Source organism: Electrona antarctica (genome assembly GCF_951216825.1).
Source record: "Electrona antarctica genome assembly, chromosome: 23".
NCBI classification, from domain to species: domain Eukaryota; kingdom Metazoa; phylum Chordata; class Actinopteri; order Myctophiformes; family Myctophidae; genus Electrona; species Electrona antarctica.
In genome coordinates, this window is record NC_136804.1 from 3,634,912 (window position 1) to 3,659,481 (window position 24,570).

The 24,570-nt window shown below is 42.2% G+C and overlaps 1 protein-coding gene across 1 annotated transcript; it reads left to right on the plus strand.

Moving 5' to 3' along the window:
• The first annotated feature begins 7,069 nt into the window (after positions 1-7,069).
• On the plus strand, positions 7,070-24,266 carry LOC306916590 (CCR4-NOT transcription complex subunit 2-like). The gene is made up of 15 exons (XM_079494524.1): positions 7,070-7,221; positions 9,847-9,978; positions 12,524-12,599; positions 13,736-13,883; positions 14,819-15,043; positions 16,356-16,435; positions 16,584-16,709; positions 17,403-17,533; positions 18,149-18,272; positions 19,678-19,834; positions 20,019-20,080; positions 20,528-20,577; positions 21,505-21,605; positions 22,655-22,799; positions 23,810-24,266. Exons 2-15 carry the CDS (start codon positions 9,859-9,861, stop codon positions 23,894-23,896), a joined length of 1,632 nt encoding a protein of 543 aa, XP_079350650.1. The 5' UTR covers positions 7,070-7,221; positions 9,847-9,858; the 3' UTR covers positions 23,897-24,266.
• Positions 24,267-24,570: the final 304 nt, after the last annotated feature.

Sequence of the window (24,570 nt, forward strand, 5' to 3'; positions counted from 1 at the left end):
CTCGTTATGTAGAGTGTCCTACTTCACAAGTTTTCAAATGTGTAAAATGTCTTTTGAAAATAGAAGCCAAGGCAAGGCAAGGCAAGGCAAGTTTATATATATAGCACCTTTCATACACAAGGCAATTCAAAGTGCTTTACAGAATAAAAACAAATACAGAGTGCAACAGTGCACTTTAAAATGAATACAGATTATAATAGATACAATTAAAATAAGATATAGGAGCATATACATTACAACAAATACTCCCACCTTTGATAGAAACAGAAAACACAGCTAATTTAAAGCCCAGGCAAGACCTAGCTGTTATTAGACATCACTGGGATAGGCAATGTTAAATAAATACGTTTTTAAATTGGACTTAAAAATGGCTATGGTTGGGGATTTCCTAATGTAACCTGGAATATTATTCCAGGTTTTTGCATAATAGTGAAATGCTGCTTCACCATGTTTTGTTCCAACTATCGGGTGAACTATCAGTAGGCCAGCCCCAGATGACCTGAGGGTTCTAGAGGGTTCATATGGCTCCAGCATGTCTGAGATGTAGCTGGGCCCAAAGCCACAAACAGATTTATAGACAAGTAACACAATTTTAAAATCAATTCTCTGGGACACTGGTAGCCAATGTACGGATTTTAGAACTGGTGTAATATGGTCATATTTCCTAGTTTTTGTCAGGACTCTAGCAGCAGCATTCTGAATCAGTTGGAGTTGACGAAGAGCTTTGTTTGAAAGTCCTGTGAGCAGACCATTACAGTAATCCAGTCTACTGGAAACAAAAGCATGTATAAGTGTTTCTAGATCTTGCTTGGACATAATTCCTCTAACTCTTGCAATATTTTTAAGGTGATAATAGGCAGATAAAATTACAGTTTTGATATGACTGTTAAAATTTAAATCTGAGTCTAGGACAACACCAAGACCAAGCAACCTTAGCTCACAATGCATCGCATCATTCGCAACACACTGTGAGTTTGTAGATCGCCTATTTTCAAGTGGCCGAAATTTATATAGGGCTGAAGTGATTCATGTTTTGGAGAATTTACGCCATATGTCGACATGTTACGTCATGATAAGAGCGCCCCGCCCTCCCTTCACACGGGTGTGATTATTTTTTGAGGGCCTCCTATATAGGCTACATCTTTTTGACCTTAAAGGACAACTTTAGTTTTTTTCATGTTTTAGGTTGTTATTAGAGAAAGTAAAAGATGAGTGTTAATTTTTTTTTCATTTGCTGCTTTCTTTAGTTTTAGGGATTTTAGCTGTTTTTGACAGGAGGGCGGGGGCATTCGAGCATGGGGCTAAATATGTATTTCTTTACAACATTTTATAGCGATTTATTTTTTTATTATTTACTATAGTCCTACTAGACCCCAAGAAATTACATCTGGCCACAGAAGATCACAGGATCTACTGAATGTGAAGGTAGCCTACTGGGGGGCTCAATATGCCAGTTTGACACATTCAGTAGATCCCGTGATCTTTTGTGGCCAAATGTAATTTCTTGGACTATAGTAAAGAATACAAAAATAAATCGCTATAACATTTAATGATAATATCAGTCAACAGGACAGGTTAAATTTTAACCCTCTTTAACCTGTCTTTTTAGATGCTGTGTATATAGCAACATGATTTTATTTTTTATGGGTTAAGCACTTTTAAAAACTGTTTGAGGAGATGATCATTGCTGTGTGGAGGAGATGTATTTGCAGTATATTATATTTCAAAGGTACAGCTGAGTTGTGTGTGTTTTTGAGCAGCTCCTCCGCGCCATTGTGTGTGTGTGTGTGTGTGTGTGTGTGTGTGTGTGTGTGTGTGTGTGTGTGTGTGTGTGTGTGTGTGTGTGTGTGTGTGTGTGTGTGTGTGTGTGTGTGTGTGTGTGTGTGTGTGTGTGTGTGTGTGTGTGTGTGTGTGTGTGTGTGTGTGTGTGTGTGTGTGTGTGTGTGTGTGTGTGTGTGTGTGTGTGTGTGTGTGTCCAAGCACGGACAGCTGCTACACCTAAAGTGGCCAGTACAGCACAGAGTAATAATAATAATGGATTTTATTTATAATGCACTTTACATTCCTCGGAATCTCAAAGTGCTACAGTAGGCATTAGGCAAAATTATGAAACAATTGGTAAAAGCAGAAAAAAAAGAACATTACACGATTAAAAGCACACAGTTTAGCATCAGGAAACAAAAAACAACAGTTATTGAACATGAGGTCAGGGAATAAAATCAGTGGGTTTGGGGGAAGGCCTTATTAAAAAGGTAGGTCTTTAGTCCTCTCTTGAAGCAGTCGATTGACTGTGGCACTCTCAAGTGTGCGGGGAGAGCATTCCACAGTTCAGGGGCAGCTGTGCAGAAGGCCCTGTCACCCATGGTGCGCAGGTTGGCCGTGACGGGGTTGAGGCTCGTACACTACAGTACGAGCCTTGGGCACAGTATACAGAGCACATGCCAGTACAGTACAGTACAGTACAGTACAGTCAGTAACTATAAATAAATGTATAGTTGCCTGTTGCACTGCTCAGTTCACTGATTTTAGACCTTGACTCTGTTCCTATCTGTACCCTAGGTACCAGCGGGTCCAGCTTGAGACCAATGAAGAGAGACGAATAGTGCGTAACAACCTGTCCACAATCATCACAGAGGTTCGCGAACACTTGGCCCTGTTGGAGGTACAACATGTGAACTATAGCTAACTTAATGACTTGACCCATTGAGACCAGATTCTACAAAATGTCTTCTAAATCATGACAGTTTTCTGAAAAACCTATGTTTCTATATCGGTGGTTCTAAACTATTTCACGTCAAGGACCCCAAAATTATGTCATTGCCCGCCGACCAATATTTCAGAATATTTTGTTCCAGGGACCCCCCAGAAGCAAATATTTTAGTTAAAAACGTTCGCTGTGAAAGAATGTACTGTATATTCAAAGACTATGCACTAATTGCATTGTATGTAGTCATAGCACTTTACACAGTATGTATAGTATGCATAGTTTCATTATATAGATATTCCACTGTTATAATGTCCTTAGCTTACGCATGTTTCATGATAACTACTTTTTATGTATGTTATGTATTGCCATGCTTTTTATTCTTGCTTAATGTAAATCGCCCTGGATTAAGAGCGTCTGCTAAATGCCTAAATTGTAAAATTGTAATGCTTGGGACTCCTTTAGTACCTACTGGACTAGATCAGGGGTTCTCAACGTTTTTGGCCGGGGACCCCCGGAAATGCTTTGGCAATGTCTCGGGACCCCCGCCCCGCCCCCTCCCGACCCCCAATATAAATTGACTGCTACAATAACCTTAAAACATTTTGGGCGGGAACCCCTTTTGGTGTTTTAAGCATTGTTATAATTTAGCTATTGAAAAATAGCAGATCTACAAGCTCATAGCGCGCCACCGAGTGGCGCGCTACGAGCTTGTAGATCTGCTATTTTTGAAAAATCGTGAAAAAAAAATCTTAATTTATTATTTTTTTTAAATAATTTGGGGACCCCCTAAAATAATTTGGCGACCCCCCTAGGGGTCGCGACACACGGGTTGAGAACCCCTGGACTAGATGGTGTAGATCTGTTCACACTGACCAAAGAGACCCCCAGTGACTGGCCGGTTTTTCAGTATATGAAACGAACCAACTTTCTTTTCCATTCCTAGACTTATTATTATTTGGACAACAAATTATTTAATTAGCATCTACCTTAACCACTTAAGACTTAATTTATACTTAGTCAACAAATGCTAGAATAGCCAATCTACGGATGTAAAAGCTTTTTTTATTCTCTTAAGATTTTAGAAAATTACAAGCATTGCTGAAATGATTATCAAATGCTTTACATGTAGGAAGTTAAATCTGGACATTGCAAAATGGAGCATTTAATCATGTTTGTATAAACTGTGGAGGATAAACATGGAGGATCAGAATCAGAACACACAAATGGGTGTCGTGTCGGAGGATCAGAACACACAAATGGGTGTCGTATCGGCATCAACGGAGGAAAACCGTCAACAGTTCAGGCAGATCAAGGATATGGTCGACGAAAAATAAACGCCAGACATTTACAATAGATTGGGGTCCCAAAGATGTTAAAGCTGTTTAACAGCTTTGTCAAAACTGTTCGATTTGTACATTTGGTCACGGAACCGCACGTATCCATTTGAAGGATTTTTGACCTCATACATGGTGGGCCTCAGACCAGACGTTAAACGGTGGTCTCGGTTACTTGCTCTAAATCTCTGCTCCCTGGGCCACCGACTGCTAGTGTTCTATTGTGTAATTTGTGTTAAATGGTGCAATTTAAAATAAATGTGTTCTATTCCAGTGGTCCTCAATCTTTTACAGATAATAAAATCCTGAAATTAACTTTTGATATATTTTCTTATTCAAATAGCAGACATTCTTATTCAGGTCTATGATGATATAGAGCTAACATATTTCATCATTATCACATTTATAATCCTTCAATGGAATATAATAGAACACCTCTGACAATTATTGCTAAAGCAATGGATTTGTGGGAAAAAATGCACATGTGTGACATCTTGTGGTTGATTGTAGATGTTGCAGGATGACACACTTACAAGATTTAAAAAAATAAATTAGACTAGAATGTAGCCTTTTAAGAATCTTTCCAAAGTCTTGTCAACAATCTTGTGGTGTATGGGACACTTTAGCCCCTTCCTTGACATGAAAAGGTTTGAGTGCTCTGGGCAGGCATGTGCATTCAACCTAGATGGTGTATTTAAACACATTTTGTGCAAACGATAGGTTAAAGAGTAAAGTCTGATAATGATGTACCATGAACAATTTACTACAATATTTCAAAGCATACATTTATTCTGTAGTTCATTTTTATTTATTATTACATTTTGGGGGAAAGCTGAAAATTACAATATCTGTTCTTTATCCAGAATAGTCAAGTACAATTTTGAGGAACGTTTTACTTTACTGGAGCATTTCCAGTGTTGTGTACTTTTGCTTCTACTCCACTACATCTCAGAGGCAAATGTTATACTTTTACTCCACTACAAATATTTGACAAATGTAGTTACTTTATAGATTTTTATTATCATTTCAAAATATGCATTAACCACTTCCGCCTATATCAAATTTTGGCCATTTGAAAATAGACTGTCTACAAGCTCGATGTGACACATTGTGAGTTTGTACATCTGCTATTTTCAAATGATTTTTATACATTGACGTGTGAAATGTGACATTCCACACAATGAGAACCATGCACCTAAGCTGGCTCCTTTCCAGGCGAAATGTTATTTGGTCATGTTAAATGAGATATGTTGAGATGAGATGTGCAGAGATTCGAAGAGCAGAGTTGAGACGAGAGGAGATTAGGGAAAGAGTGGAAGCCTGGTGACGCAAGGTTCGAGAAAGAGTAGTAACTGGCGCATCTACAGGATGGCAGGTGCAGGACCAAACAGTGGATAAGGCAATATAAAAAATAGACGTCCGCACACTGTAACTTTGTAAAAGCTCTGGTAGTCGGTGTGCTGACTGTGCTGTGTCTGTTGTTGACTTTACTCAAGTTCAAGCCTATAGTACTTATGTTAGTTAGTTTCATTTATTGTCCACAATGTGGAAATTATTAGTATACAAAAATATTTGAGTACAACATTTTAATGCAAAACTCAAAAAGGTCAACCAAAGAACAAGGTTCCTATAGGATCTCCTCACTGGTCAACAAAAACACCTTGAAGACCCTAGCAGGAGCCCTCATACAAAGTTTCTTCGACTATGCATGCACCTCTTGGTTAACCTGACTCCGCCAGATGGGGCAGCAGAGAGTACACTGTACTCTCTGCTGCCCCATCTGGCGGAGTCAGGTTACCTCTTGGTACCACAGCACCTCAAAGGCCCTTAAAACAAGGCTCCAGACTTCCCAAAACAAACTGGTCAGGCTACTACTTGGCCTCACTCCCCAAACCCACCTCACCCCTGCCCACTTTGACAGGCTGGAATGGCTTAGGGTTGACGATAGAGTACAGCATCTTGCAATACCCATGTACCTATCTAAATACTTCCTTAATGTCAACGAAGTCCACGCCCACAACACCAGAGGGAGTTCAACAAACCATGTGCAACCCAGATTGGGCAGAAACAAGGGACTAAATTAATTTAAATCCCTTGACTCCTTCAAAACCGCTCTCAAAGGGCACCTACGGATGGCTGCAATTCGAAACTGGCCCCCGTAATATGAAGCCCCTATACCCACCCCCTTTTCCCCTCACTGTATATGTTTTTAAGTGGTGCAACCACTTCCTTAAGTGAGTATGTGTGTGGGTGCCTGCCTGCCTGCCTGGCTGGGTAGGTAGGTATGTCTGAGCACGAAAACAGCGTGGTTGTTTTTCACCACCTGTGCGCAACCTAACACACACACAAACACACACGCACATATTAACTGTATATATGGTGATTTTGGGTGTGCCAGTACAGTACAGTACAGTACAGTACAGTACAGTACAGTACAGTACAGTACAGTACAGTAGAGGGACCCCCACACGGTAACTGTCATTTCTCAACCGTTTCGGACGCGGGGCGGCTCGCCGGAATCGGGCCAGCACCCTGGGTGCGTTCCTGTGGGTCTGGAACTCCCCCCCCCCCCGGGGACCCCCACACGGAGTTGCACCACACGGGTGTGATTTTTTTCCCTTTTTACCTCTATGATGATAGTGTATATTTGTACGTCTCTAAATGTTACACTTGTTTACAATAGGGTCCACCATGTTCAATTCATCATTGAACATGGTGGACCCTATTGTAAACAAGTGTAATGCTTTATAGTGTCGTCTACAGTTATTGTGTGGATAGTCTTGTATTGAGTTGTGCTTGAAATGTACTGTAATTCTCCAAAACTGTTAATACATTCTTCAATCAATCAATCAATCAATCAATCAATCAATCAATCAAAACAATGAAAGCAGGGACCATATATCACATTCACCACACAGTCAGTAATGGCCCATACTTATATTTAAGTTAGGCTAAGACCCGTGATATGGGATGTGATACAGTCATGGGAGGAGAGGAGATGCCATGTAGGTGAGAGGAGGAGGAGAGAGATGCAGGAGGAGACAGTGGTGGATGGATGGATGGATGGATGAGGAGGTCTAAAGAGGTCAGAGGCGAATGGCTTTCCCAGCATCCTCGATGATTGGCGACCTGAAGTCGGCCATCTTGGATTGTATGTAGCGGGGAAGACGGATTGATGCGGTGAGACATAATTTTTCGCTCATTTCTCCTCCTAAATGAACGCCTTGTCGTTAGGTTATCACCCCCAGACGGACCGTCACGGCACCGTGCCGAGTCCACATGCAGCCGGGGTTCGGGGTGCTCTAAACGGCTCGGCTCGGCGCTTTGACGTGATCGTCTTTTGTGTTTTTGTTTGAGATGAGAGAGCGGACCGGACGGTGGGCTAGTAGTAGTAGTAGGCCCCAAAACCCCACAACGAAAACACAAGTAAAGCTCCCCCTCGTTTCGCTCTCGGTCTCGGCGGACGGCGGACCGAACGTCCGCTGGATTCACCCCGGCCATTCGGCGTTCTGGTCGGGGCTCGACGCGGTGGAATTAATCCACAATGTCTGCGAGTTAGCATTAGCTAGCCTAGCCTAGCCTGCTAAAAAAAAGCTCCATAGACAGACAGCCAGAGCGAGCTTAGCATGTTAGCAGTCATCACTGCAAAATGTTAGCTCGAGCTGCTAATGTTTCAGTCATCTGTGGAGCATAATAAACCACATCCCGGTACCCTCTCTCTTAAAGCTTTTTGCAGCCGGTTTTTTGTTTTTGTGTGTGTTGTGTGCCCAAATGAGCGGTACTGTAACGTTGTAATTGCCACGCATACATAGCGCTTATTTAGCACAACAAGGACTGGCATTAAATGGGTCACTTGTTGTGACAGCAACAACAACTCGTAGATAGACCGGCATGCTGCTGATGCTTGCTTACAACAAGCCACGTCCCCGTTGTTTGTTTACAACCGTCAATAACGTTACAACAAAAGACAGTGACATATTCTTTGTGCAGGTATATAATATATCTATGTATGCCATACCATGTTCTAAATCCTGCCACACGAGTTGTACAGTTTGTTTACAGAAGTGGACTGCACTATAGTGACTATAGTCTGCCAGTAATTCAATGCACACCTACGCGCGGCGGTCATTGTAGAACTTATTATATGTTTTGTTTGAATGAATACTTTATTGGCAGTTTGCACTAGGGGGGGTACAAAGCACATGCAAGTACAGTTCAATACAAGGACTGCTAAGAGGATTTAATAACCCAAGAAAGCGTTATTCCTCCCTTACTTCCAGCTATTATGAGAGTCAAAGACATAACTGTGTCTATGTTGTGTTCTTTGTTTCCTCCCATGGTGACTGAGGAAAAGTTTTTGTAGTTGGCAGTCAGTGGAGGGGATTGAGACATTGTATATGGCCTTGTGTTCCATGAATGACAGAGCTCATTATTTATTACCCAATACACTTACAATATGCTGAGTGTATAATATACACACACACACACACACACACACACACACACACACACACACACACACACACACACACACACACCCAAGATGCCATGTATTGCTGTACTTCAATATATGAAGATTTATGATGAGAAATATTTTTTATGGAATATTTTGCATTGGGTAAAATATTATACCCGTGTTTAGTGATGGTGTAGCAAAAAATATGTTTAGTGTTCTAGGGCAGTGGTTCCCAAAGTGGGGTCTGGGCACCCCAGGGGTCCTTGAGGGAGTTCTAGGGGGTCCCCAGCTAAATGATAGTTAGGAACCAAGTGGACCCTTATGGGTCTGTGTAACTGAGTGTGTACAAATGGAACCAAATGGGTTCCATTTGGTTCCATTTGTACAATCAGAGTTAAATTATCATTTACAATATAAATTGGGGATCCCAGAGATAGAAAGGCCATTAAATGGGGGTCCGTAGACTAATGCATGTCAAACTGGGGGTACTCGAAATGAAACGGTTTAAAGTGACTGCTAGAGCCGTACAAATGGGGTGTCTGTTGGCTAATTAGTGTCAATTTGGGGGTCCTTGACATGAAAAGGTTTGGGAACCACTGTTCTAGGTTAAGAAGCTAAAGGTCACTTTCTCTATTGAAGAGAATGTCACGTCATCATCATGTTACACAAAGAAGAAACTTGATACGACGTCACACAACAGGCTTGCATTCAACCTACACTACTGCCATTGGGCGGACGTTGACATGATTAGGCTTACACCCACACTGTTGTGTTGTTGTAACAATGCTTCTCAGCAGGCATAACTGTTAGGGTAGTCTCACATAGTCATCTTATTCACAATTATTTTAATAGCAATTATTTTTGTCATAATCGTGTCCATGTTGAAAAATGTTCATGTTGGTATATATTTCAGTTATTTGTCATATCTGCCCTGTGCACTTTTTTTAAATTACGAAGCCTAAGGCCCAAACCGCCCCAATTCGCCATGCAACTCCTTATAACCAAACGGTTGCGAGTAGTTGCATGTACAGTAGTTGCTTGCAACCATTATCCCCAGTGGCAGTTGCCAGGAGTTGCATTGGTGTGAGTCTGTGACAGTTGTGACTAGGTGCATTGGTGCGGTTCGGGCCTAAAGCCCAACAGAAATGTAATTAGTTTCTATTCATAATGTTCCAATGTCCAATGCCAAAAAACACAAATGGTTAATTGCAATTATTTGTGTGACAATGAATTAACCGTCAGCTTAAAATGTGTAATCATGACACCCCTAATAACTGTATACGACGTTCCATAAACATGAAAACTCAGGAAGAGCCTGGTTTCATATGCGTCTACTGTCTGTTTTCCAGGTGACACACGGCATGTTTGGTGCTAACAGGAAGAAGTTCGTGGAAGGGGGGGTGGACAGCGACTACGCCGACGACTCCAGCCTCTACTACGGCCAGCAGTCTATGTTCCCGCCCCACCGCACTGACAAAGACGTACGTTCCTTCTTGTCTGTCTCGTTTGTAGGTCTCTCAGCCTGTCTGTGTTTTGTAGCATAATTAGTTCCATGTTCCATCCTACCTGAAGTATAGAGAGTATGCACATGCATGATTTTCCCATCAGAACACGCCCCCCTCATCTAGACTGAGTGGCAAAACATTGAGCAGCATGGAGTGTTGGAGTTTGGAAGGGCTCGTTGGAAATCACTCAACCCTCCTGCGTACCACCTGTTTCTAAATGTCACATAATGCAGGAGGCAGCAAAATGTTGTGTTGAAAACAAGCACTTCCAAACTCTGACACTATAATCAAATGCAGGGCATTTCTTGACAGAAAGTAACTTTCTATGGTGGAGTTTTATGAAACAAAAACTTTGCAGATAGAGGATAATTCAAGCTTTTCGTACAGCTGCAATGTTGGTGAGTTTAACATTGTTTAATGCAATCAGACAGGACTTTTCTGTTTGGATGAATGGGCTGTCAAGGCCAGAAAGTAGTTTTTTGCCACTCAGTGGGCGTTCCCGCATAACTTCCAGGTACGATGATGTCACACGCATACCCTCTATACTGTAGTCCTACTACTTCAGGCGCTACTGGTTGCCGACGGTCAGGGATTAAAGTTCAGACGTGTGCGTAACCCATATAGGAATGAGGCCAGATTTGACAAAATGTCTTCTAAATCATGACAGTTTGCTGAAAAACCTATGTTTCTATGTCAGTGGTTCTCAAAATATTTCATGTCAAGGACCCCAAAATAATATGTAATTGGCCGCGGACCCCCATCTCAAAATATGTCGTTTCAGGGACCTCCCAGATCGCAAAGATTTGGGTTAAAAACGTTCGCTCTGAAAGAATATATATTCAAAGATTTGAGCCACATTTTCACGATTTTTCGCTTGTAGATCTGCTATTTTTCAATATCTAAAGTAAACATTTTCAGAGGGGGTACGCAGCCAAATATCTGATATCTACAAGCTGACTGCAGCGGTTCTAGAAGCTCACAATGCGATGTGACGCGCTGAGCGCTATTGATTGCAGCGATCTCATCGCACTGTAGAGTAAAACACAGATCAATTATCCTTTACAATAAATTAGGGATGGCAACGGCTAACTGGATAGCCGGTTAACGGCTCGTTATAAAATATCCAGATATGCTTTTTGGCTTCATGATTAATTTGCATAATAAATGCATGTTCTGCATTTTCCTGATTGTGTTATTTGGTTTATGGGGAGCTAAACACACTCAAAGAGGCATGAGAGAGTAGTCTCTACGTCCAAAGAGAACCCTAGATAGAATGTGGTGGAAAGTCTGGTGACACGAGGTTAGATAGAATGAGAAAATTATCATTTCCGCAAATTCCGCTGTGAGACGTAACACAAAATGTCGAAACATATCGGTGAAGTGGAGAGCTACTTTTTCTGCTCCCTTGGCATTAAATCCATTGGCCTGGTGTTCACAGCCTCCGTCTCCCCAGGCTATCTTAGGGAAGATTCACGCTGAGTCTGTTTGATTCAAACTGTTCCCGAATATGATTGCCTGGTCCCCACTGGCCATGATTCACATTGGCATTGAGTACACTTCATTCAACTGTATTCAATGCTTTCACATTGCAGCGATCCGTATCCGAGTACACTTCAATCGGTCCCGAGACTACCTCCATTCGGTCCCGGAAACGGTTGGGTGATCCGCTCCTGTGCGTACTGGGCAGGGACCTTGGTTCACTCTGAGAGAAAAGGGTTTTCTCAGCAGCAAACGGTCAACAGACTGACAGAGATTGACACCAGAACACGTTGACAGACATGTTGAACTTCCTTTAATAAATAGGCTTAGCCTAAGAAGCGGCCATTGGTACGTTGCTCGGATACATTGCAGCATAGGGGACAGACTAGAGTCTGGAGCTGTGCGTGTGATGGCTGGCTTCTTGTAAGAGAAATAATCCTATGCTTGCTTATTGATATATAGTCTATGCTTGCTTATTGATATATGGCCTGCATCGTCTTATCTGCTGCATCACACTGGTTTCATTTGCTCACATAAATTGCTAACCATTATTATTGTTGGTGTATGTATGATTACCACAGGCAGTCGTAATGGCTACATCTGTCACTAAAAGAATATATGATTTTGTTATCGAATATTTTAACTATAATGAAATTGAGTTAACATGTTTTTTTTAAGAGTAAAGGTGGTTTTTCGGAAAACCGATGGAGAAACGCAGCTAAAAATCCGAATTCGCATCCGATTCGTGCCCGGTGTGTGGAGACCTTAACTGTTGTATAATGGCAATATTACACTTGAGGGTGTGCGTTACCGCCATTAATGGCACTTCAGGCGTGCCACGACGGTAACGCACACTCTCTGGTGTAATATTGCTTAAACTGTGGGAGCTAAAGGGGCAGGATATTAATTAGGCTGTGCACATGTGTCATGTGTGCATTTAATTGATTCTGATTCATAAGCCGGCAGCTCTTTAAGTTCAGTAAGTGTGAGTATCTTTTGTTTTTCTTTTGTTTTTTTAGTTTGTTTGTTTTGTGTTTTCCAGATGCTGGCGTCTCCATCCCCTTCATCGACGGGTCAGCTGTCACAGCTGGGAGCGAGCTTATACGGCGGCCCTCAGAGTGAGCACAGAGCACCGCTGTCCATTATGACGGCACATTTTGATTTAGTTTTAGTTATAGTCTTTTGAATTACATTTCATTTGGTTTTGGTCATATTTTAGTCATCAGAAATGTTTGTTAGTCTGATGTAGAGTAGGAGAGTAGCGACACGCTTTGATCTCGCCGCAAAGCAGGTGCCTATGGGCTATAGTTCCAAACATTGCACCTATATGGCTGGAACTATCCCATTGAGATAGATTGAGCACTTCCGCATTCCATTGTTACAATGGGAGTCAACGCAGGTGTCGCCACTCTCTTACTATATTACTCTGGTCTGATGTTAGTATATCACATTTTGGGCTGAGGCCAATTCTAAAAATGCCTTCCAAATCCTGACCTAAGTTTTCTCAAATACTTCAAATATTTATATAGCAGAATCTTTTTTTTTTTAATACTATACTCTAGTCAGTATATTTAGTCATAGTTTTAGTCATCATGGCTTGGTTTAGTCATGGCTTAGTTTTTATGTAGTTTTCGTCAGTGAAGAAAGGTAGTCGCCGAAAAATGTTCATTGATTTACGAGATCAACACCGTTTTGATATTATTGCCCTCTTTAGGTGTCAGATTTGCTTTTAGTTTATGTCGCAGAACATATCTAAATGTACAGTAGTCATGTAATTCCTTACACATCAGCCATCTGCTAAGAGGAAAAAGGTGAGACGACTGCACTGACTGTCTTTAGTTTAGTTAGTTAGTCTAGTTTTAACCGACAAAATCTCATAAGATTTTAGTAGACTAAATCTACAGTTGTTTTAGTCGACTAAAATGTCTTTTGGCGGGCCTTGATGTCGTCGATTTTACACTTGCTGAAAATAGCCGATCTACAAGCTCACGTTGTGAGCTGGTAGATCTGATATTTTCAGCATGCAACCAAGTGTAAAATGACTTATACTGGATCTCGTGTCCACTAGTCCCTTCCTAACATTTTAATCCAGTTTTAATTGGTTGGTAAATATATTTAGTTTTAGTCATCATAGCTCAGTTTTCATTTAGTTTTGGTCAGTGAAAAAAGGTAGTCGCCGGAAAAAAAATCGTCATGGTATTAGTCGACAAAATCAACATTGTGTAAATGTAACTCTGTCTCTCTGTCTCTGCAGGCGCTCTGGGGTTTCCTATGCGGGGCATCAACAGTAGTGCTGCACCTCAGTTGAGTCGGAGTGGGCTGAATCAGCCTGCTAGCCAGCTAGCTAGCCACGTCAATGCACCCAACACTGGCACCTTGCACACCCCCCCTTCTCCTAGCAGGTACACGCACACGCACACGCTTACAGTCAATCACTAACAGTTTTAAAGCTATCGGTGATGTAAATAGGTTTTCAATGTAACCCATCTAGAAGACCACTGGTCTTTTAGATGGGTCCCAGGGACATTTTATGAGTCCTACTTCAACGACGTTAGAGTACAGTACCGAGTACAGTATTGCATCCCAGGACTCCTGGAGGGTGACATGATTGAGTCCTTTCTCAATTTAGTGAGTCCAAGGATGCAGGATGCAGGCTATTTGCATCACTGCAGCCACACTAGAACGTGTATAAAATGTTAATTTGACCCATCTATAATGTAGATTATGTTAATACAATAAAACAAACACTTGTAGCTTGTAGTGGTTGGTTGGTCTTCTGTTGAAAGTAGAGCCTGTGTTCTGGTAGGACCTCTACTGGTTGACAAGTGGTACTGCTGTCAAAATTCGATATGTCCTCTGAGCAGTGTTAATTTATATTAGTTGAGTATGACTATTTCAATTTCAAATAATTAAATGGGACTAAAAGTAAATGGTGTGTTGTTAAAACGTAATAGCAGATATTTATTTTTTATTTTTTACGTTTATTTTATTTGGAAAAAGCAGTGCAGTATAGAATGCATATTTATTACACATAGAAAAAGACATTAGTGCATTTCCCAGTTCCCCCCCCCCCCCCCCTTAATCCCTCCCTCCCCCCTCGTCCCCCGGTCCCATGTCATCCCCCCTCCAAGTGATTCCATCTCCAATTACAATTTACAATTTAGTCCAGAGCGATTTACATAAGGCAAGAACAAAAAGCATGGCAATACATCACATAAGGGGCAAAATCTGGGTCAAAAAACTTAAAATGTGTAATCGTGATTCGTGACAGAACCCTAATTAAACGCATCCCTCTGTCCTCCGTTTGAACTCTCATTCTTTCTGTTTTTGTCTCCAGGGGCATCCTGCCCATGAGCAGTCGAAACATGCTCAACCACAGCCAACAGGTCGGAGCCGGTGGGCCGGTGGGCGGCCTGGGTGGAGGAGGAGGAGTAGGGGGAGGTGGAGAGAGAGGTGGAGGAGGAGGAGGAGGCAGGAGCGCGACCATGGGGAGTCCCAGCCGATCGTCACCCAGCATCATCTGTATGCCCAAGCAACAGCAAGCACGGCAACCCATAGGCAGGTGAGACAGAGACACCGTATGTATTTTATTCAACCGATACGTATATATATATATCCCATTTTGACCTGAGATCAGATTGTATGAATTTCTTCTGAATCCTGACAGTTTTCTGACAAAGCTATGTTTCTATGTCAGTCGTTCTTCGGTTTTTCAAAAATAGCAGACCTACAAGCTCGTAGCGCTATGAGCTTGTAGATCTGCTATTTTTCAATAGCTAAAGCATAACATAATGCTAAGACCAAAAGGGGTTCCTGCCCAAAATGGGTTAAACACCTGCATTACTTATTTTACAAGAAGTCTACACAATTAGAGAATGTAGAAGAATTGTTATTTCGACCAACGTTTGCCTGTTATCTCTCCTGATGTTACCAACGTGAATACAGCATGGAATTGTGGAAAAATGTTATCCAAAGACGACAATCAAATATTCAAAGTTGTGGGTCTGACAGGCTACATGTCATCAAATGGTCTGTGTCTCAAATGCAGAATAAATAATGGGCCTTGATATGAAAAGGGTTGAAAACCACGACTGAACTAGAAGCTTGACCCGCCTGTGGCGTCTTGGCATCCACGTGTTTGTGTCGCTGTGCGATCCGCCCGACAGAGTGACAATATATTAAGTAGCACTGAGAAGTAGGGATTGCACAATATAATCGGTAGCATAATGGGAATCGGCCATAAAAATGCCGTATCGGAACGGTCTCAAAATAATCCAGATTATTAAATCGGTTTTCACCAGCAAAAAATAAATACAAATGAAAAATGTAAAAATTCATCAATGAGTTCAATATAAAGTTTCTAGTATATCTAGTCTAGAACAAAAGCCAAATCAAATATGATGTAAAATCTTTGTCAAACTTGAAAGGCTATTTATTGATTGATTGAATACTTTATTAACAGGCTTTGTGCCAAGCCCAGGGCCTAGCCAGGCTTGTTTCCATTGTGGTCAGATCGGAATCGGTCAGAATTGGTATCGGCAGATATGACCCTGCAAATAATCGGACATCGGATATCGGTCACAATTTCATAATCGTGCACCCCTACTGAGAAGAGAAGCCAAGTGCGCTCGTTGTTTTGGTCCGTCGCGTCACGGAAAGGGAAACTGCAAAAAGCTGGGTTGTAAACACCAGAGGAGTGACATCGTCGGAGCACAGCACAGGCGTCAGCATTCTGCGCGTACGTCACGGTCTATGACTTGGCCACCCGCTTGTGAAGACAGGCAGAATTATCTCAAATGTGTATAATGTATATAGATAGATAAAGACCAACTCCTGTTCAGCATAACCACCTTCCTGCTGTGTCTGTGTCTCAGTATGTCGGGGTTCGGGATGAATAGGAATCCAGCATTCGGCATGAACAGCTCCTTATCAAGCAACATCTTCAATGGAACAGGTACAGTACCACACACAAACACACACACACACACACACACACATAGAAGACATGCGCACAGCAGTTTTATTGAAGTTTATTTTATTCACTATTTTAAATTGCTTTTATGGCCACTCAGATGCTAATCGTGTGTGTGTTTTTTTTCCAGACGGCAGTGAGAACGTGACGGGTTTGGACCTGTCAGATTTCCCAGCATTAGCGGACCGGAGTCGGAGAGACGGCGGTTCGAATCCCACCCCGCTACTCAACCCCTTGGCTGGACGGGCTCCCTACGGTAACAGGAGTGGGTGTGAACAACACCATACAGACTTAATAAAGTCTTCTGAAAGAATATATATTCAAAGATGTGTGCAGCATTTTCACGATTTTTCAAAAAATAGCAGACCTACAGGCTCGTAGCGCGCCACTCGGTGGCGCGCTATGAGCTTGTAGATCTGCTATTTTTCAATAGCTAAAGTATAACATAACGCTTAGTTAAAACACCAAAAGGGGTTCCCGTCCCAGAATGGGTTAAGATGTTGGGCCACCATAACGGCTTCATTGCATCTTGGTATAGATTCTCTGGGACTGTACTGGGGTCCCATCATGCTAAATAGGCATGTGAACACATATTTTGCAAGTCAACGCGTAATGTCCTCAAAGTCACGCATTCCAACAAGCTTTGGACTGAGCAGATTGGACCATCTGTTTCGAATATAACGGCCAAAACAAAACGGCCACTTTTGACAAACTACCGGTAGATACCCGAGTAAAGTTCACTTTGAGCTGCAATGCATACAACATCCTTCCATTACCGCCGGTATTACCATTAGGCCAACAACGAGCGTTTCCAAAACTCCCAACGCTCCATGCTGCTCAATGTGATTGCCACTCATTCTAAATGAGTGTATACTCTCTATTTTAGATACAGTAAAGAAATCCTCACCTAACCACCCCCCCCCCCCCCCCCCCCGCTGTCTCTATTCAGTTGGCATGGTAACCAAGCCGTCCAATGAGCAGTCTCAGGACTTCTCCATCCATAACGAGGACTTCCCAGCTCTCCCCGGGCCCAACTACCAAACGAAAGACCCCACCAGCACCAACGAAGACAGCAAAACCGTGAGATACACCTCTCCTTTCAACCAGCTTGTCTTTTCCTTCCTTTTTCCCCCCGATGTGTTTAATTCTTCCTTCCGTTAGGTCTTTTTGCATAATCGTCAATCGTTTCCATGTTGAAAAATGTCCATACATTTCCAAAAAATAGCAGAAATAGTTGATCTACAAGTTTACAACACGTCACTTTTTGCAATGTGTCAGTGATTTCTTTGTATATTTAAGTTATTTGTCACATCTGCCCTGTGTAGATTTGTGATTATGAATCCTAAGAGGCAAACAGAAATACAAATTGTAACGTTCCAATGTTCAATGCAAAAATAAAAAAATCACACCCGTGTGAACTGAGTGGTGCAACTACATGTCGGTGATGTCAGTGACGTCACATACTAACCATAGCAACCATGCTCACCCGTACAGGCACAAACACACACGGGTACTAACACAGCCAGTTGTTGGAGTGGTTTGCACCACTCAAAAAAATAAAATAAATCTGCAATTGCACCTACCTGACACCTACCTTCCATCATTGTTTTCTTCCAACTCAACCATGAAACCATTTGATTAACACTGATTGAACCTACCGACTGTCCCTCATCTTCTGATTTTTCATCCAATCAGAATCTCAACTCGTCGGGGAAACCCTCCTCCAACACAGACGGTCCAAAGTTCCCCGGAGACAAGAGTTCTGTGGTACCGAGCAACAACAACCAGCTAAAGAAAGGCATTCAGGTGCTCCCCGATGGTGAGTGGCATTTTTATTTTTTATTTTTTTCAACCTTTTATTTAACCCATTTAGGCCTGACGTCGAAATTTAAAAAATGTCTTCAAAATCCTGACAGTTTTCAGAAAGATGGTGCTCAATATTTCATGCCAAGGACCCCAAAAACTATATGTAATTGGCCCCCCATCTGAAAATATGTTGTTCCAGGGACCTCCCCAGAAGCAAAGATTTGAGTTAAAATGTTCACTCTACAAGTTCATAGCACGGCTCTCGGTGCCGCGCTATGAGCTTGTAGATCTGCTATTTTTCAATAGCTAAAGTATAACATAATGCTTTAAAACACCAAAAGGGGTTCCCGCCCAAAATGGGTTAACCAGTAAAAACACATTGAGACTAACGTCTGAACTGGCCCAGCGAAGAGGCAAATAATGTTACACAGCTCTGCCAGTAACAACAAATACAGGACGACGTTTAGGACAGACAAATAACATTTTCTAATATAGGACTGGAGCAAACGTTTCCTATACATCGAAGCAGGAGCAGTGTCTAGGAAATGTGCCCATGACAATCCTTTTAACTCCTTTGCAAACACACACACACACACACACACACACACACACACACACACACACACACACACACACACACACACACACGTCGTGCCGTTACATTTTATTTTCTATTAACTGAACCCACACCAGGGGGAAATGTTAACATTTGAACACTTTTATGCATCAGTTAATGTGTTTAACATTAGTCAAAGTGCTTGACTTAAACCTCCCTTAAAGTCTCTCTCCTGTACCAAAACATGCTAAAATGAATTGGACAGCACACCAATGCTTCATGATTCTTGCTCAAATTTAGAAATGGGCATGGGTGTCTAGATCGGGATCTTTTTTCTATTAAAAAGTGTGTATGCGCGTGACATCATCATCATACCCGGAAGTTATGCGGGAACGCCTACTGAGTGGCAAAACAATTACTTTCTGGCCTTGACAGCCCCTACATCCAAGTCCTATCTCATGTATTCAACGACGTTAAACAACGTTAAACTCACTTTGCCACTCGATTTGCCGTTCACTTTCTGCAAGCGCATACCCTCTATTGTGCAGCACTACCTGGGGGTCTCGCAAAACGAGTTAATATAGCCTCAAAATCATGTTAACCACTTTACCCCATCTACATCAGCTTTTTGAAAATTGCCAATCTACAAGAAAACAACGTGTTGCATCGCGATGCATTGTGAGTTTGTCGATCTGTTACTTTCAAAAAAGAATGTGGAAACATTTGGAATGTCCAAATCTTGTATGGAGGTAACTGGGGGGGGACTTACTAATGTGTGGGGTCCTTGAGATGACAAGGTTTGAGAACCTGGATTTGCCTTCAACTCTAAAGTGTGTGTGTGTGCGTGCGTGTGTCTCTTCAGGGCGCGTGACCAACATCCCGGTTGGCATGGTAACGGATCAGTTTGGGATGATCGGTTTGTTGACTTTCATTCGCGCGGCGGAGACGGATCCCGGCATGGTCCACCTAGCGCTGGGTTCTGACCTCACGACCCTGGGCCTCAACCTCAACTCACCTGAGTAAGACACACACACACACACACACACACACACACACACACACACACACACACACACACACACACACACACACACACACACTACGATGTATTAAACCTTTCTGTGTACACATGTAACAGGCAGAACATAATTAGTTTCCTCTTCCCCTCTCTCTCTCTCTCTCTCTCTCCTCGTGAACTCTCAGAAATCTCTATCCTAAGTTTGCATCTCCGTGGGCGTCGGCTCCCTGTCGACCACAAGACATAGGTGAGTCTCCGTACTGGCGCGCTCACGCAGTGCCCGGGCCTGTCCAGGGTGTCCTATGAAGGGTCTTCTTTCTGCACATTTTGTCTGTGATCTGTGATACAATGTAACAAACATTCCACTGTCGCCGTATGATGTTCTGCTCTAGAAGCTTCGACTGTGAATTCGGGCCTCCCTTTGGACACGCACTGTGAACCCAGATCACTACACCACCCACAGTCACACGGGGTGCATAGTTGCATACGTCGGTTAGACATACCAACAGTCCTACAGTCATTAGTCTGGCAACACCGTCGCTGCCGGTTACAAATCACCCATGCTGCGGGTTAAAAATCATGTGTCGTGGGTTAAACATCACCCGTGGCGTCCCTGTGCGGCTAGTTTTAGGTTAGGGTTTTGGGTAGGGTGTGCACGTTGTCAACTCTGTCATTTCTCTCCCCATCCACGCAGACTTCCACGTACCATCGGAATATCTAACAAATATCCACATAAGGGACAAGGTTTGTGCTGCACACACACACACACACACACACACACACCACTCAAACATCATTTTATGGAAGTAGCTTAATGTTAGAATGTAGTGTTATTGGTACCTTTTGTTTTCCTCAAATGGTTGACTGTATCTGGTAGCGTTTAAAAATGTCATAGAATCTGAAATCTTTGCATTATTATTAGTTAAAGGTATATTCAGTGATTTCACTTCATTCAAATACCACTTATTTTTTCTTTTTTTTTGGGATAATCCTCCCTACTTTAGAGTGAGCTGACCATATAAGGAGTTTCTCCCTGTCCCCAATGAGCCCCTGGGGTCAAAAAACCCTAGTTTCAGTTTTGGTGGCGGGTGGCAAAGCCTTCATCCAATCAGGATGAGAGGGGCCTTCCTCCAATCATGATCGAGCCTTGGTGCACATGCTGTTGGCCTGTTGCACTTCCCCCCAATGTAGAGCGTGCATGTGCACATTTTGTTACCGGGGCGGACTGGGTGGTTTTCCAAATCACCCAAATCACTGAATGCTCCTTTAACGAATTAACCACAAAAATAACAAAATAAAAGAAATCAAGATTGTCAAGCTCACAACACGTGACAATGTTAGCTTGCATATGAGCTATTTTGTTTTTTTTGTTTTGTGTTTTCAAAATGTTAAAGCTAATCACATGCCAAAATTGGAACTTCAGTTAAAGTGGTTAATACAATTTTTGGAATGCATGACGGAATTAAATATAATGAATATGTCTGTATCAATGTTACCTTATTTAAAACCAAATATAATGAATATGTCTGTATCAATGTTACCTTATTTAAAACCAAATATAATGAATATGTCTGTATCAATGTTACCTTATTTAAAACCAAATATAATGAATATGTCTGTATCAATGTTACCTTATTTAAAACCTTTCTCTGTCTTTCTGGCTGTCTCCAGTTAGCAGCTATCAAGTTGTCTCGGTACGGGGAGGATTTACTGTTCTATCTCTACTATATGAATGGAGGAGACCTGCTACAACTATTGGCTGCAGTAGAGCTGTAAGAACACTCTGTTATTGTACCATCATTTAAAAAGTACTCTAAGGATACTCTGTAATACTATCACACCTAGTGGTTAAAAAGTACTCTAAGGATACTCTGTTTTACCAACATACAGTACCTAGTGGTTGTCTCTAAGGGCTACTAGTACACAGAGATATTTTGTCTGATCATGCTGTTGGGAGCTTTTTTGGAGGCTGTTTTGGCTGGACATCATACACACCGCACCCCGAGAAGGTCCGTATTAGAGCCAATGAGAGCTGTGCTCACAGACAGAAAGTCTGCCTGTCTGTATCGACAGATGGATATCAATATAGGCTTATAGATGTTTTTATTCCGTGGGTCAATTCAGGTGTTAGGATATGGCATGCACCCTCAGTCTCAACCTTAGTTCGATTGACTTTCCCTTCAGCCTCCATGCATTGAAAAACGGAAAGGTGGTGGCTGAGGCTTTTCTAGTCCTTTTTATGAGTAGTCCAGTTCAGATCGCACTGGATGAACAAAGCGACCCTGTTTTAAATGGTGCATTTATATAGCGTCTTTATCGAAGGCGCTTTACATAGATTGTTCATTACATTCACCCATTCACACCGATGGCAGCGGAAACCATGCAAGGCACCAACCAGCACATCAGGAGCAATTAGGGGTTCAGTGTCTTGCTCAAGGACACTTCACTAACTCCAGGGGAGCCCAGGTTCGAACTAGCAACCTTGCGGTTACCATCCAGCCACTCTACCCCTTAGCCACCGCCGCTCGATAGCTGTGACTGTGTCTAAAATATGAATGCCTCTAAAGACTCTTAGTTAGTTAATGGTCCACTCTGCGCGACCACCTCCGCCATTACTGTTTTCGTCTGTCTGAGAGGCGGGCTTGTTCAATGACGTATTATGGGAGTATATGCTGGACTATCGCTAGATGGCGCTAGCGATCTATGAGTTAAAAATGTTCAACGTGAAAGAATATATATATTCAAAGATTTGCACACATTTCCAAGATCAAGCTCATAGCGCGGCACCATAAAGATGTATTCATTAAAACGGTGTGTCCAGGTTTAACAGGGACTGGCGGTACCATAAAGAGGAGCGGGTTTGGATCACGCGGGCGCCGGGTATGGAGCCCACGCTGAAAACCAACGCCTACGAGAGAGGGACCTACTACTTCTTTGACTGCCTCAACTGGAGAAAGGTTGCCAAGGTACAGATGGACCTGCTGGTTCAACCCGGGGACGTCCCCATTAGAGGATGACATTTTTGAGGGGCGCTTGACCCCTCCTATGCACAGCTTTGCGTTTGTACCGCGGTCCGCGGAATGTGATGATTTGATTGGCTATGCACGGAATGTGGTGATGTATGATAGGAGCGCCCCTCACTTCACACGAGTGATTTTTTTCAACCATCTTTTGAATTGAAACTGCATGAAACACAGTAATCTAAAAAGAACACAAAATCCATTTCCTTTCCTTGATGATGAACAAAACAAAAACTCCTCGTTGTACTTTTATAATACAGAGACACAGAAGATCATGAAATTATTGGAATATAAATATTTTGAAATTGGAAAAAAAAGTATTTTCCAGTCCTGGAAAAAGGTTTGAAATTAATTAAAGGACAACTTTAGTTTTTTTCAACCAAGGTTCATGTTTTAGGTTGTTATTAGAGAAAGTAAAAGATGAGTAATTTTTTTTGCTTGCTTTCATTTTAGCTATTTTTACAGGGGGGGGCGGGGCATTCGAACATGGGGCTAAATAGGTATCTTATTTTACACAATTGTATAGCGATTTTTTTAAATTATTTACTATAGTCCTACTAGACCCCAGGAAAATTAACACTCATCCTTTACTTTCTCTAATAACGACCTAAACATGAACCTTGGTTGAAAAAATTTATAAAGAGTCCTGGTAAAATATCTGTCTATGCATTGTTTTTGGTTATTTATTTTGTTTATAACAGTAGTTTTTAACTGAGTGATTGCAGCCTATTGTGTACCAGACGTGACACAAAGAGCAGATCTACAAGCTCACAACGTGCTGAATCTGATCCTATGCCCTAGGATAGGTGGTGTAGCAAAGATTTGGCACGACATTTGGAATAGAATTATACCATTCTATATTCTATTATTTGCGCTGAATGACTGTGACTATAGTAATAATTCTGTGTCCCTCCATCCCTCCCTCCCTGCCTCTCTCTCTCTCTCTCCCCCCCCAGGAGTTCCATTTGGAGTATGATAAGTTAGAAGAGCGACCTCACGTTCCCTCCACCTTCAACTACAATCCCGCCCAGCAGGCGTTCTGATTGGCTCAGTCTCCTTCCTGCCTACACACCATTGGCTCTCCTGGCTCATCAACCAACACTTTGCCCCGCCCCCCTGCCCTGACCAACCGACCAACCCAGCCACGTGGTTGGCTGTTAGAGGTGCCCTTCACAGGTGTTTTTATTTTCAATACGTTCAAACTGAATCTGGCCAATGAGGACTCACTGCCCAGCCCTGCCCAAAAGAGATGCTTTATATTTTAAACTTTTATGTTTTGTTTTTTTTACCTCATTTACCTCATTTTGTTTCCCTTTCCACCCATTTGCATTTGTTGGCCTGTCATTTGGAGCGATTCAGATTTTCTTTTTTTTTTGCCAGTTTTCAGTGATGGATACTAGCCCTACATTACAATCTAGCTACAACACGTTAACCCACGGCAGCAGCAAAGGCATCCATCTCAACCAGTGACGGAGAGAGTTGTGCATTGAGTCTTGTTTTAAATTGTCGGATGTTTTGTTTTTTTCTCTTTTTCTTTTAAGGAAAATGAGATTTTAAGTGTTGACGGCAGACGTTATCGCCACTCGTTAAGATGGATGTTTTTTTTTCTTTTGCAACCGTGCAGACAGACAGTTTTTTGCAACCGTGCAGACAGACAGTTCTTTGCAGCGTGCATACAGCCAGTTTTTTTGCAGTGTGCAGTCAGACAGTTTTTTGC

Bases quoted from the DNA above. Each gene is read 5' to 3' on its own strand.
- LOC306916590 (XM_079494524.1), top strand. From the start codon at position 9,859: ATGTTTGGTGCTAACAGGAAGAAGTTCGTGGAAGGGGGGGTGGACAGC. The intron at 15,044-16,355 runs GTGAGACAGAGA...TCTGTGTCTCAG, and splicing joins GCACGGCAACCCATAGGCAG to TATGTCGGGGTTCGGGATGA. The intron at 18,273-19,677 runs GTGAGTGGCATT...GTGTCTCTTCAG, and splicing joins CATTCAGGTGCTCCCCGATG to GGCGCGTGACCAACATCCCG.